Source organism: Callospermophilus lateralis, chromosome 16 (genome assembly GCF_048772815.1).
Source record: "Callospermophilus lateralis isolate mCalLat2 chromosome 16, mCalLat2.hap1, whole genome shotgun sequence".
Classification (NCBI taxonomy): Eukaryota; Metazoa; Chordata; class Mammalia; order Rodentia; family Sciuridae; genus Callospermophilus; species Callospermophilus lateralis.
In genome coordinates, this window is record NC_135320.1 from 59388508 (window position 1) to 59401828 (window position 13321).

At 29.6% G+C, this 13321-nt stretch overlaps 1 protein-coding gene across 37 annotated transcripts in view; it reads left to right on the plus strand.

The window, feature by feature from the left end:
- Rims2 (regulating synaptic membrane exocytosis 2) overlaps positions 1–13321 on the plus strand; it is a 551056-nt gene that overhangs the window by 351917 nt on the left and 185818 nt on the right. For 22 of the 37 annotated variants that reach the window (XM_076836166.2, XM_076836176.2, XM_076836171.2 and 19 more), the window contains one exon: positions 1128–1244. In XM_076836166.2, the coding sequence (XP_076692281.2) occupies positions 1128–1244 (117 nt within the window). Of the gene's footprint in view, positions 1–1127; positions 1245–9175; positions 9242–13321 lie in introns of all 37 variants that reach the window. The other 15 variants (XM_076836167.2, XM_076836177.2, XM_076836175.2 and 12 more) reach the window with 3 other exon arrangements.

Sequence of the window (13321 nt, forward strand, 5' to 3'; positions counted from 1 at the left end):
AAATAAGTAATAATTGATAAGAAAATATAATAAGAAACATGGCACTAGTCTTAAAAACAACATGAAGTTCAAAATATCTAATGATTCATTTAACAATTAACAAGACCTTAAGGAAAAATATAAAACTTTAGGTAAGTAATAAATGAGATAAATTCAGTTCATGGGTATAGTAACTTTATATAATCAAGATGTCAGTCCTCCACAAATTAATCTGTAATGCAATACCAATAAAAATTTTTTGTGAAATTTTTAGAACTGTGATATCATTCTAGAATTTATATGAAAGAAAAAATGTATACAAATAATTAAATCATTTCAAAGAGAAAAGAAAAACTCATCACTAAGCATACATAATAATTGACATGTTGAATATATTCTATGGTGCAAAATAAATATATATAACTTATGTGAATATATTTTAACTTATAGAACAATAAAAGTAGCACTATAAATTACTATGGAAAGGATAGGTTGGAAGATAAACATGCCATGTAGAATAAAATTAAGAACCAATTTTTACCTTTTATTGTATAAATTGAGTTGCTGTGATCTTTAATTATGTTTCAAAGGATTGCTTTCTGTCGTAGTCAATTGGGTTGAAGCAAGAGAATACTTAGGCAGCTATTGTTAGAGTAAATGCATGAAGGTGGTTATTTGTCTAGAGTGCTACCAAGGGACATGGTGAAAAGTAGGTAGATTTTTGAGTTGTTCTGAGCTCTGAGCTCATGTGCAACCACCTATGAGGTACCTCTTCTCCATTCTCGTAGGCCTTGTAAACCAATATGTGTAATATGGGACTAATTTTCACCACACACATGTACTACTCCTCCTTTGTATCATATACCATTGAATATTGCTACAGGGAGTCATTTATTAACAGTTTTGGTATTCTTTATCTTATCCCCAATGATATTAACTTAATATAGGCTCTTTTTGTGCCTCTATCAGCAATCTCTTCAATTAACTCTCAAACTTCAACAAAATTTTTATATTGGCCAGAGGTTAAACAAAATAATTGTACTTGACATTGCAGTGACTTTGTCTTTTTCTACCATTCTTATTAATAACTTAATTTCTTAGTGTAATATAAGCTTATGGCTTATATTTAATGGATCTTGCTGTTTTAGTAGGAATGTGGAACAGGGACTTCGAGGGACCCGTACTACAACTGGACATTATAATACAATTAGCCGAATGGATAGACATCATATCATGGATGACCATTACTCTCCAGATAGAGACAGGTAAATATAAATACTGTTAAACTTTATTTTGATCACTACCTAATGGAAAAGGTTATCACAGAACATTTCAAGCAGTCCTTTATGTTAGTTTCCAAAGCCATGTATTCTTTTTACTATGTCCAGTCTTTCTTATGATTGCCACATTGCTAAACAAATAAAAAATAAGCAACATTTTTTTTTTGTGAGAGAAAAAACCATTTTGCTTTTGCAATTTTGGCCTATTATAAACTAGTTGTTATTGAATTTGTACAATAGATTATTATGATCATATTAAAAACAAGATGTTTTACCATTTTACTTGTTAAAACCAATAGTTATATGTAAAATAATAAGACAATAGATTCTTAAAGTCTTTTACATATATCAAAAAAATCAATTTGACATTTCAGATATAAAAGTATTGAGACAGAATCTGATTTGTTTAGGAAACGTTTTACCATGATTCATGAAGAGGTTTTTCCTCATGGCTTTCAGTAAACCTTTTATTCATCTTAAGAATCATACTTGTTGATTGCTATGTTTGGAAGAATTCTCTGAATGTGCTCTATTAAATGTGACAAACTTGGAAGTAACATGGTATGTTACAGTGCTTACGTTAATTATTACTAATTTTTTTAACTTAAGAAAATGTTTATCTCTAATTCATGCAAAGGTGATAAGATAAGGAAAGTAAGATGAATTTACTATTCAGAAAATATGATAATGAGGGAATTCAGATGTCCTTTTGTATGTATACTAAACCAGTTTTAGAAAGAACAGTTGAGGGCTTTAAAATCAACTGATATGACAAATCACTGTCAGTATTTACAAATGTAATGTTTTGACTGAATCTAGATTTATATTCAATTCATTTTTACAATTTCATTGTGCTTTAGCAAACATCTCCAAAGGAAGAGATAGAGGATTTCTTCAATAGTGTCAGACAAGTACTGTTTTTTTGTGTTTGGAATCCAGAAAAAATTAGGAAGTTATTAAGTTACTATCAATATTAGTATCAAATTAAAGTTGATATATTTTATTTTTTTTTAATTAACTTAACTTTTTTATCATAATCTGTGCCTTTAGGGGTGGTTATAGATATGCTACCTATAGAAAGTGATGCTTATTATGTTTAATAATGGTGAAAGAAGGATTACTATGTTGGCATGATTAGAATTTGAAGCAGTCATATTATGGTGGATTAATAGGTATTTTGATTGCCTAAGAAAATTTTCATGAGCTTCATAATTTTTGGAAATCATTTATAGAGAAAGTCATAAGTTCCTGTTCATTAAAGGTTTGTTAAAAGAAGGAATAAATGAGGAAGTCTGAAATGACTTTAAGCCTTCTGCAAGTTTATATAAAGTGTTCATTTAATAAAAAATGGACTCAATATTTTTACAAGTAATTGTGGTCTAAATCTTGCAGAAGATTACAGAAAGTTCAATCTCTAGAATTGTATGCATAACCAAAAATGGATGGTATCATAGTAAATGCATAATATTTTATCATTATTTCAAGGAAATGGCCCTATATTTAATGACAAGAAATGTAAAATTTGCCTTAAAATATTGCTATTAAATCCTAGTGATTAATCCCTAGTAGTTATATAGTCATACCAAATATTCCTGCAGTATGCATTTTTTTGTCTAACCCAATTTATATCTTTAATAAAAATTTCATTGTATAAATTTCTTACTCTAAGATTTTAGCAAAAATTTTCAAGGGATTATTTTATAGAAAATTGATCCATGTGATTTCATTACTCTGTTAAGAATGCTATAGATTGCTAGATCACAAGTATTCCGAATTGGGAGATGTCTTAAATCCTTTTTTTGAAATTAGTAAAATTCTATTTAAATAGAAATAAAAAAAAACATTTCTGATATTTTTAAGTTATCTGTAATAATTATTCATTAATCCAGGAATCAAAGATCTAAAAGAATAATATTGTAGATATGTGTAGTCTATCACATTATTAAACTCTGAGTCTTTAATTTCTGTTTTAGCCTAATACAATAATGTATTTTCAATAATAATAATATATATGTGAAGTCATTATACTTTTATGTACTATTTAGAATTTAAGAATACTCTAGAACTCTTGCATAAAATTTCATGGATAGCATTTTTAATGTCAATAAATAGCAATGTTGACTACAATGCCTAAAAGAGATTTTTCTTTGAGATCATAAGTAAACTTTAAGTATTTTGAGAGACACATTAATCTTTCTTGTCACTATGAATTAATGCAATGGACTAGAACAATGTTTTATTGAATGCACTCATTTTCGTGGGATTTGAAACAAAGTGGCCTTGGATTTTAGAATAGGGTTTTATCTCTTGCTTACTGTGTATCTTTGGAAAAATTAACCTGTGTGACACTTGACTTCCTTATTTAAAAAAATAGAATATTTTTACCAACTTTAAAAGGTTGTGTAAATTTTCCAACTACCAAAGAGTGTGACACATACCCCTAATTACCTCATCAAGAATTGTATGATGTGTACACCAAAAATTTTTTCTTAACATTTTAAAAGTTCTTTTGCTTGGTAAATAATTTGTACTTATTTCCTTAATAAATTTAAAAAAAAAAACAGAAATCTATCAAATCAGGTTTTTTATACAAAGTCTTCTAGAGAATGGAGGATGTGAATTGGACTTTGAGTTATGGGAATGTTTATTCAGTCAAGAACAAAAGCAAAGATTTAGAATCAGAATACACTCATTCATACATCATAGAGGTCCAGTCTGGGCAGGTGTTGGACAGTTGTGTGTGAAGACAATGGCTTTTATTATGATTGTATAGGTGGGAAATGATAATATTTGACATTAATTTATACTGTGGTTAAACTTTAGTGGTGTTAGGAGGAGATACAGTGTTTACATTCTTTATGGATAGGTGGATGTAAAAAAAATTCTATGTCAATATTTTATTGGATCTTTGCTTCTCTGCATATGTAACTCTGTCATCATTAGTCAAAACCCTTTTTTTGTTTTAAAATGTAAAGGAATTCTTTACAAATAATTCAGAAACCTGTATGCAGGAATATTAGTTATAATAATGAATTATAAATATTACTTTCCGCCATTTCCTTCCCTTTTGTATTATTCTTTCTCTGGTAAATCTTGATAACTACTGCAATCAGGAACATAATGTGACTTTATTATTAGAAATCATTTTAAAAGCACTTTGCCTATAGGAGCTAATTCATTAGTAGAGTATACAGAGTATCGGATAATATTTCTGTAACATGTCAGAGCTACCTCACAGTATACATTTTTATATCTATCCCATAATCCAAAATATATGAACACTTTTATTTCTGAGAAATACACGTTTAGCATTATAGGGAAAATAACACAACAGAATATTAATTGCCTTATACCCTTTCCCCCAAGTACTTTCAATTAATAGATTTATATTTTAAAATAAATAATGTTTTATTAGTTGACCTCTGGGATACTTCAACACACTTAAGCCATTTTTATATTCTTTCCCAGACAAACCAACAACCAAAAAATATAGCATATAATTATTTCATCAAAAAGAATAATGTCTTTGGTCCTTACATCTCTGAAAGTTTATAATTATAGAGTTAAGTAAATGAAGAAAGAGGCTTCAACTTCACTTTATAAATATTTCTGTTACATTTCAGAAATATATTTCAAGACAGTAGGTACAATTTAGGAACTGTAAACACAATATAAACAATATTAAGCACACAGCAGAAAGTTTTGTGTTAAGTTGGAGTTGTAGGAAATGGCTTTCAAAAACTATACTTTTTCTTTTGGATGAGATATTGAATTATTTTCTCCTCTTGTGCTACTTTTTGTACCTGGTGATTCCTAAAGGGAATATGCACCCTAATTTAATATAGAGGAAGGATAATTCATTGTAATCATAAAAGATTTTGTGCTTTCTTTAAAGGTTTATTACTTAAGAAAATGTGTCTATAAATAGAATTAGTAATCTAGTTCAGTTCTTTGAATAATATTTTAAAAATATTTTTTAGTTGTAGATGGACACAATATCTTTATTTTATTTATTTATTTTTATGTGTTACTGAGAATTGAACCCAGTGCCTCACATGTGGGAGGCAGGTGCTCCATCCCTGAGCTACAATCCCAACCCAAGTTCTTTGAAAAATATTTTTAATCATGATTCTTAGAGTATGGAACTTTGTTTTTGACCTTTTCAAATTTAGTTAATATATTAGTTTTCTATTTTTTACTTTTATTATGAAGTACTACTCTGATCAGATTTTTAAAAATTGTCAACCAGATTTTCCTAAATGTAATTTATTTATTAATAAATTTTGTTTATTTAATTCATTATTCATATTTAAAACATCATACATATTAATTGCCTAGGAATTATAATGTACTTGGTTAAAATTTAATTTTGGAAGAAAAGGAAACATCATTAGTGAAGAAGTGCAAAATGTGTGTAGGTTGTGCTAAGTGGATACAACAAGGGAACTTTAATATATCTGTGGACCTTAGTTGGATTTTAAAAGGTTTATTAAAACAGAATGGCAAATTGTGTGTTCATTCATGTATTTCCAGTTTTTAACAGAATCTTAAGGGAGAGACATGACCAGTAAGGTTAAGAACATGACTAAAAGTAGAAAAGAGAAAATAAATTGATGAAATTGACTCTTACTTAATGCTTCTTTGGCTTTATTGGGACAAAATTAATTATTAGGACTCTTCAAGAACAATATTAGAAACTGGGCAATGATGTAGCACATATTTTATAGATTTATTACCTTTAGCAAGCTTTGAAGTTTATACTTTTTCTCTTATATAGTATTTGGAGACAATTTATTCCTATTTAAGAGCAGTAAATCTCAACATCACAAGTTTGATGTTATTTTATTCTTTTTAATAAATTTAAAAATACTTCCTTATTTTCTTATTCTATACAGGCTTATATTTCTCTGTTAACATTTTTAGGGTACTTCTGTGATTATGAGAACCACTGCTTTTGGGGGGGAGAGAAGGTTCATCATGAAAATGGCATTAATTTATTTTATTCCTTAGTAAGTGAGTAAGCCATTGTTTGCAAAAGTTGAAGACATTATTCTGGTCTTGATAGATTATCATATACTGGCTAATTATAAGAAGTAGAAGACTTTGAGGCTAAAGGATAATATTTTGGAACAGATTGGAAAGAAAATTGTTTGAGTCTCATAGAGAAAGCTTCAAAGAGAAACTGGACTTTGAAGATTGATAATGATTTTCATAGGCAAAAAGCAGGAAAGTACATGATATATTTAGGTAGTCTGTTGTATTTAGATAAAAGTGATATGGGGGAATAAAATGTGACAGGAGATGGGGACTGAAAGTGGTTTAGAACTCTTAACTAATCTGTACTTACTTTTAGATATTGGAAAATATTGTAATATTTCAATTAAGGTACCTGCACAATCAGAAAGCATAATTTACACATATGCTTCTATAGATAAGGTGAAGAATGGACTAGGTCATGGGAATGTTGTGTTCTGAAGGTAGGGAAACCTACGAGAAGCTTATTTCAAGAGATAGGCTTATTTCAAAGCTTGATTTAAGGTAGTGGCAGGAGAAAAGAAAGATGGGAAAAATCTGAGTTATTTAGTTGTCAGAAACAGCAAAGCCTATAGGTCAATTAAATGTAGAAAATAAGGAACTGAAGGAGTTAAATTCTGAGGTTTTATAACTTAGTTTATTAAATGAATATCTAAATCCTTAGTTGCAATTGAGATTTCAAGAAGAGGAATAGCTGAAGTATCATATTAACTTCCAAGGGGGATTAAATAATTTGATTTGAAATTAAAAGATTTTAGAGATGAAGTGGTCCTTGGTTCTGAATAGGTACTTCAGAGTCAGCTATGGTAGATATCATAATGAGGCCAAATGGGTAAGGATGTAGGCTTCTCACTTTCTGATTAGCTAGAGTCATTTTGATTTTATTTGGTTCCTATATATTGATTCAGTGTCAAATTTTGATTGACAATAAGTGATATTCTTAAAAAAATTTAAAAACTACTGTTTCAATTCTCTCATTTCACAAATGCAGCACCAGATGTCCCAATAGCAAAATGTATATTACTTAAGCCACATTAATCAACATGTTTTCCTGATTTGTCTATGTGACACTCCAACATGGGGATAACACAGGAAGCAGTTGGACATAGGTTGTTTATTGCAGAGAAAAATGAAGGCTAAACAAAATAATCATTCATGCTAAAAACCCAAATAGTTTTATTTAGAAAGAATGTGTTGGAATATACAAAGATCAAGGAATGAATTTTTGAAAACCACTGCCTATAAGGAGGAATACAGAGACAGGGAATCCAGCAAATTAAATAGATAAAGAAGCAGTCAGATTGTGGGAAACCAGGCCACATATATAAATGTTAAGAGCTTGAGTTCTGAATTTAAAATCCCTTAGTTTGAAACCCAGCCCTGCTATATACTGCATGGCCATGAGTGAGCCCTCATGGTCTCAGATTCAAATTGGGAATATTAGATCCTGCCTCTAAGAGTTATTATGAGACTGTAAATGAGATAATGTAGACAAAAGTCTTAATTGAGTATGTGATGTTAGATAAATACTGTGTTTAATAAACAGAAAAAAATAAGGTTTAAGAAACTAAAACAGGAAAGTGTTAAGAAATAGAGGTTTGAAAATCAAGGTCTAATATTGTAGAAAAATGTAGTATGATGAAAATCAACAGGAGACTAAAGGGATTTTTTCCCCCTTAGGATTTTGCAGATAATATTCACAGAATAACTTCAAGAGAATGATAGAAGCATAAGTCAGTTACATTAAGCTTAGAACATGATGACAAAAATTGTAGATATATGTCTTTTAAGATATTTTATATGTTTTCTTGAGAAGAAAGTGATAAAGAGACAGTGGCTCCAGAGGGAGGCTAGGTTAGCAAAGGATTTACTTTTGGATTATGTAGATGAGAAAGAAAATGTAGAATAGAGTAATGAATGAAGCCAAGTCATGTGAGAAGAAGGACTACAAGTAGAGGCATTTCTTTTTTAGTACAGATGATAAGGACAAGGGAAAATACAAATATATGCCTATTTACTTTTCATTTAAAGGTAGAATTAAGAAACTTGTGAGAGTTCAAGGTTTGTGTCCACTGTTTATTGAAACATGGTGATCATCTGTCATGTTTAAATGTTTTTGCCATTAAAGGTTTTAAGAAAGTTGAAAAATTTAAATTAGTGCCATAAAAGAAGAGAATCAATACAGATGGTAAAAAGTTAGTTTGTTGCTTTGGTTGCTTATGGTTGTGGTAAGGCATGAAATGTAATGGAGGCAAACAGTATGTAGTGAACACAAAATAAAGAGTGAATGGAAAAATGAATAGTATCCAATAAATCGAATAAACATAATTAATAATTAAATAAAAATAATGTGAATCAGTTTGTTTTTAATAAATAGAATTTTTAAAGCCCTCATAGTTATTTCTAATTATTAATGATTGAAGGAGAAATAATTACCTTATAAAATCTCCTAAGACATTATAGATATTATTTATTACCCTTTTTATGATTTCTTTAAACTTTATGATTATTTCATTACTTTTCTCTTTTTAACATTCCTCCTAAAACATAGGAAAACATCTATATAGTATTACATTTTCCAAATGGTGTAGAAGATACTTGAGTGGTAATTGGTAAAATTTTTATTTTGAAATATTATTTTTAAAAGTCTGATTGTTATATTTTTGTTGCATTTTATTTTAGAATATTTAGGCTACTTTAACCTTTAGCACTGCCATGTTACAATTCACATTGGGAGGAGGGGCAAACATTCCAGTATCAATTTTCATTTACTTTGCTTGCTATCTGCTTATCTTTTTGAATCTCACTTTAAAATTAAACTATGCCTTTTTTTCCTTCTTTCCTGAGTCTCATTTATATTCTTGTTTCTGGCATGCTTGCAGTCATTTTCTTACTCTACCTCGCTCCAGATACAGTCAGACCATTGACCATCATCACAGGGATGGCAGGTATATTTTTCTTACAATTGAGTCTCTTTGTAGAATTGCATGTTCCTGTCTATTGATGTAATATAATTCACTTCTGTTTTTATATACATAAATGGTTTTAATGAAACATTATTTTATTACCTTTATAAAATAATATGAAAACATACATAACCTATTTGATTATAAAAAAATATCAAAAATGCAGTTTCTTTTTGGACAACTAGGATCATCTTTTTTATTCTCCTAAATATTTAGTTCACTAGGAATTTCAGTTAACTATTATCTAGAAGGATAGAATAACTGTATTCTTTTTTAAGTTAATTGCATTTGACTATCACCTTCCTCAACAGAGTTCACTGGTTATTTTTAGTTTAAAAATAACTGATAGATTTTTACACATTTTAACAACCTGCTTGCCTGTCTTCCTGATCCAGAGTAGAAGAGACTGTCCTTGAAGTGCTTAGATTGAAGTGATTTGTTTGTGGTTACCTTGTCAAAGTTGGCTGTGATATATTCCTTGATCATAGTAGACAATCTTGGATCTGGGTGGAATACCGAATCTGAAATCCTTTTTCATTTCTAGTCTACTACTATCCTTCTTTTCAAAGCAGGAATTTCAATGAATCATAGGGAGAACAGTTCTGATACTTTAAATATGATTTGTATTTCAAGGAAATATTGATTACCTGTCATATAATAGAAACTGGAGATGACCAAAAAAGAGCAGGGAAAGAAGGTCTCTAAAAGTTGAAAAATTCTCAAAGCTATATGTAATTTTAGGAATTTAAGAAAGTTTGCTGTCAACTTTTGAGGCCCTTTAGCAGAAAAGAGAATGACAATGATAATGTGGTGGTGGGTTCACTTGAGTATAGATTAAGAATTACGTGCCATATTTACTCATCCTTACTATTGTTGCAAAGTGATTTGGAACTCTGTGTGATCTCCTTTATGCCTATTAAAATAGCTAATTAAGAGTTGATAATAAAGAATTTAGAAACAATAATGAAAACTCATGGATAAATTCCTAAGTTTGCGTTCCTGTGGATAAATATGCAAGGAAATGTAAAAGATAATATTGACAATAATTTCCTAGTAATTCAAGTTTTGTGATCTTTCCATAAATAAAATTCAGAGCCTTGAAATTTAATTATATAATAATGTTTATAATTTTATATACATTTAATATACATATATTTAATTTTCTATTGCACATTGTCTTTTTTCTATTATTTTGCTTTAAAATTAAATAATTCTTACTTATTTATTGTTTTGTCTATAATTTTACTGTTGCTATATGATACATTCTATTTTTTGGTTGCAAGTTACCTTATGAAAAATATTAAAAATTAGGTATATGCTTGGTTCCTGGCACTTGTTCACATCTTTTCTGAAGGTGGGTGACATGCATGTATGAGACATTACTTATTTTAGTCTTATTCTATTTAGTCTGCTATCTCTTCATTCCATTTTAAGTTAAAATCATGTAACATTTTAAGTAAAATTAGTACGTTTTTATACTTTGCATTTTTCTTAGTCTCTGTTACCAGTAAGTAGATTGTTTGCTTTGTGCTGGATTTTTAGTTTGCTAATGTAGATAGACTTAGTTCTTGATCAGCTCTACACTGGTTATCAATTTCATATCTTATCCAAATTTTGAAACTCAGCCTAATTGGTCTATTTATATGAATTATCTTTATATGACATAATTTGGTTTGTGGTCAGGAAACAAAAGATTATTGACATTCTTATTGTAATATAACACAGGAAATTTTGTTTTAAAAAATAGGTTATCAAATGTCTAATTGTAAGATTTCCTCTGTACATTTGCATGCCTATTTTACATGTACCTGCCTTGTTCTAACATAGCAGAAAGTATAATAAGCCTAGCTTATACTAAACACTTGGATAGATGTTGTAAAAATGAAGTTTCCTAGTTATTCTTGTATTTTTGCTGTTATTATTATTTTAATACATACAAAAGAATATGTGTAGGTCTCGGGTTGTGACTCAGTGGTTAAGCACTCACCTTGCATGTCAAGGCCCTGGGTTTATTCCTCAGCACCACATTAAAATAAATAAATAAAAACAAAGGTATTGTGTCCAGCTACAAATAAAAAAATAAATATTTTTTAAAAAAGAAATTCGTGTCCAAACTTAAAAATAAAAAGAATATGTGTAAGTTTTAAAGCATAGTTAAAAAATGAGCATCCATGAATATACTTCCCAAAATGAGAATTAGAATACCTGGTTGTATATGTTTCTTGTCTATTGAAGCCCTGCTCCTCTTTCACTAATTTTTTCAGTTTAATATTCCCTTCCTTTGCTTTTTTCTTTAACTCTACTTTGATCATTTGTTTCTCACTCTACTAAATTATCTATTCCTCTGACCTCCATCCTAATCCATTAGGAGGTCCTTGGCTGACTTATTACTCACTCCCTTAGAATAACTCTTGAAGATAAAGCTTTTTAGTCAACTGTCATTCTCCTGTATTTATTTCTACAATGTTCTGTCTTTATTATCTTTTACTCTTATACTTATACCTTTTTTATATGTTCTAAAACTAACTAAAACCAACCCCTGACCCTTCTACATTTCTATCATCTGTTGTTCTTTTGGTTATGTTATTTTATTCACTAATGATTATTGCACCTGACTTTAGTCTTCTTTGTTACAAGTACTGCCATCAGCTTGAGTAAATACCATCATTCCCCTGAAAGATTTATTCAACACCCACTCATTTATCAACTATCTCAAATATAGTATTGAGCTTTACCCCTAATTCTATTTCAGACAGTCACTCCCATGGCCATACTCCAAATTTTATCATCACTTGAAATTAATGTCTTTGATACCTTAATTCAAATACTACTCCACACTTAGACTACAGGATTGCATGTTTCTTTCTTATTCTTTGATTAATTTCTAGCCCACTTATTCTTTTATCTGAATAGAGAAATATACTTTCTTTGCCCCTACCTTTTCCTTATTTAAGTTTCCACCTTTCCTTACCTACTTTTATATCCAGGAGTTGAATTCATTCTCAGAAAAATCCTCAGTTCCCTTACCACATGGTTTTTTTTTTTTTGATAAGATTCAAATATGAACATTTATCTTTCTCTTGCACAATCACTTTTGAACTAAAACCCAAAATATCAAAATTATCTCTAATTCACCTACTTGAATAAAAATAATTGGAACACTTATAAGAAGTGACCAATGTGAAAAGAGAAAGTGAGACCCTTTTCTAAGTGTCCAATGTTTCAGCCTAGTTTTCAAGGTAGCATATAATCTGCTCTGGAGATAATTCTTCTGAGAATAAATACATGTTAATATCTCCAAGTGAGTCATAATTTGGCTACATGATAACTAGAGATTTCTAAATGGAGTGAATGTAGTAAACTCAAGATAACATTCCTAGACTAGGACCCGTCCATCAAAAGTATCTAGGCTTGGCTGGGTGCTGTAGCTCATGACTGTAATCCTGTAATCCCAGCAGCTCTGCAGGCTGAGGCAAGAGGATCACAAATTCAAGGCCAGCCTTAGCTGGCCAGCAAATTAATGAGGCTTTCAGCAACATAGCAAGACCCTGTCTCAAAAGATAAATACATAAATAAACTAAATTAAATTAAAAGGGCTGGGATGAGTTACATCCCAAGCCCTCTTAATTTAATTTACTTGATTACTGGTTAAAAGCTCTTGAGTTTGATCCCTAGTGTGTTCCCTGACCCCCAGGGCAATGAGTCTAGGCTTCTAGGTTTTCACTGATCTCATTATGCCAAGATTGTAACTTGAAAAATTATGAGTACTATCTCCTTGGAACAAAACTATAAAGACTTAAATATTTTTTTACCTTCTTTTCTATTACTTCAATAGATAAATTTTAAATATTAGGAATCCAAATTTTTTCTCCTGGCCATGTTATGGCAGTCAGTACAAACTTATTTTTCATTTATTGTACATTTTAAAACACACTGAACATCTGAACAAACATGTTTAGAATGGACATCATGTTACCCTTTGTTAATAAATGTCCCTTATTAAAATATATTCTTTATTTTAATATTTTAAAATGTACTACTATACTATACTTGTTTTCCTGG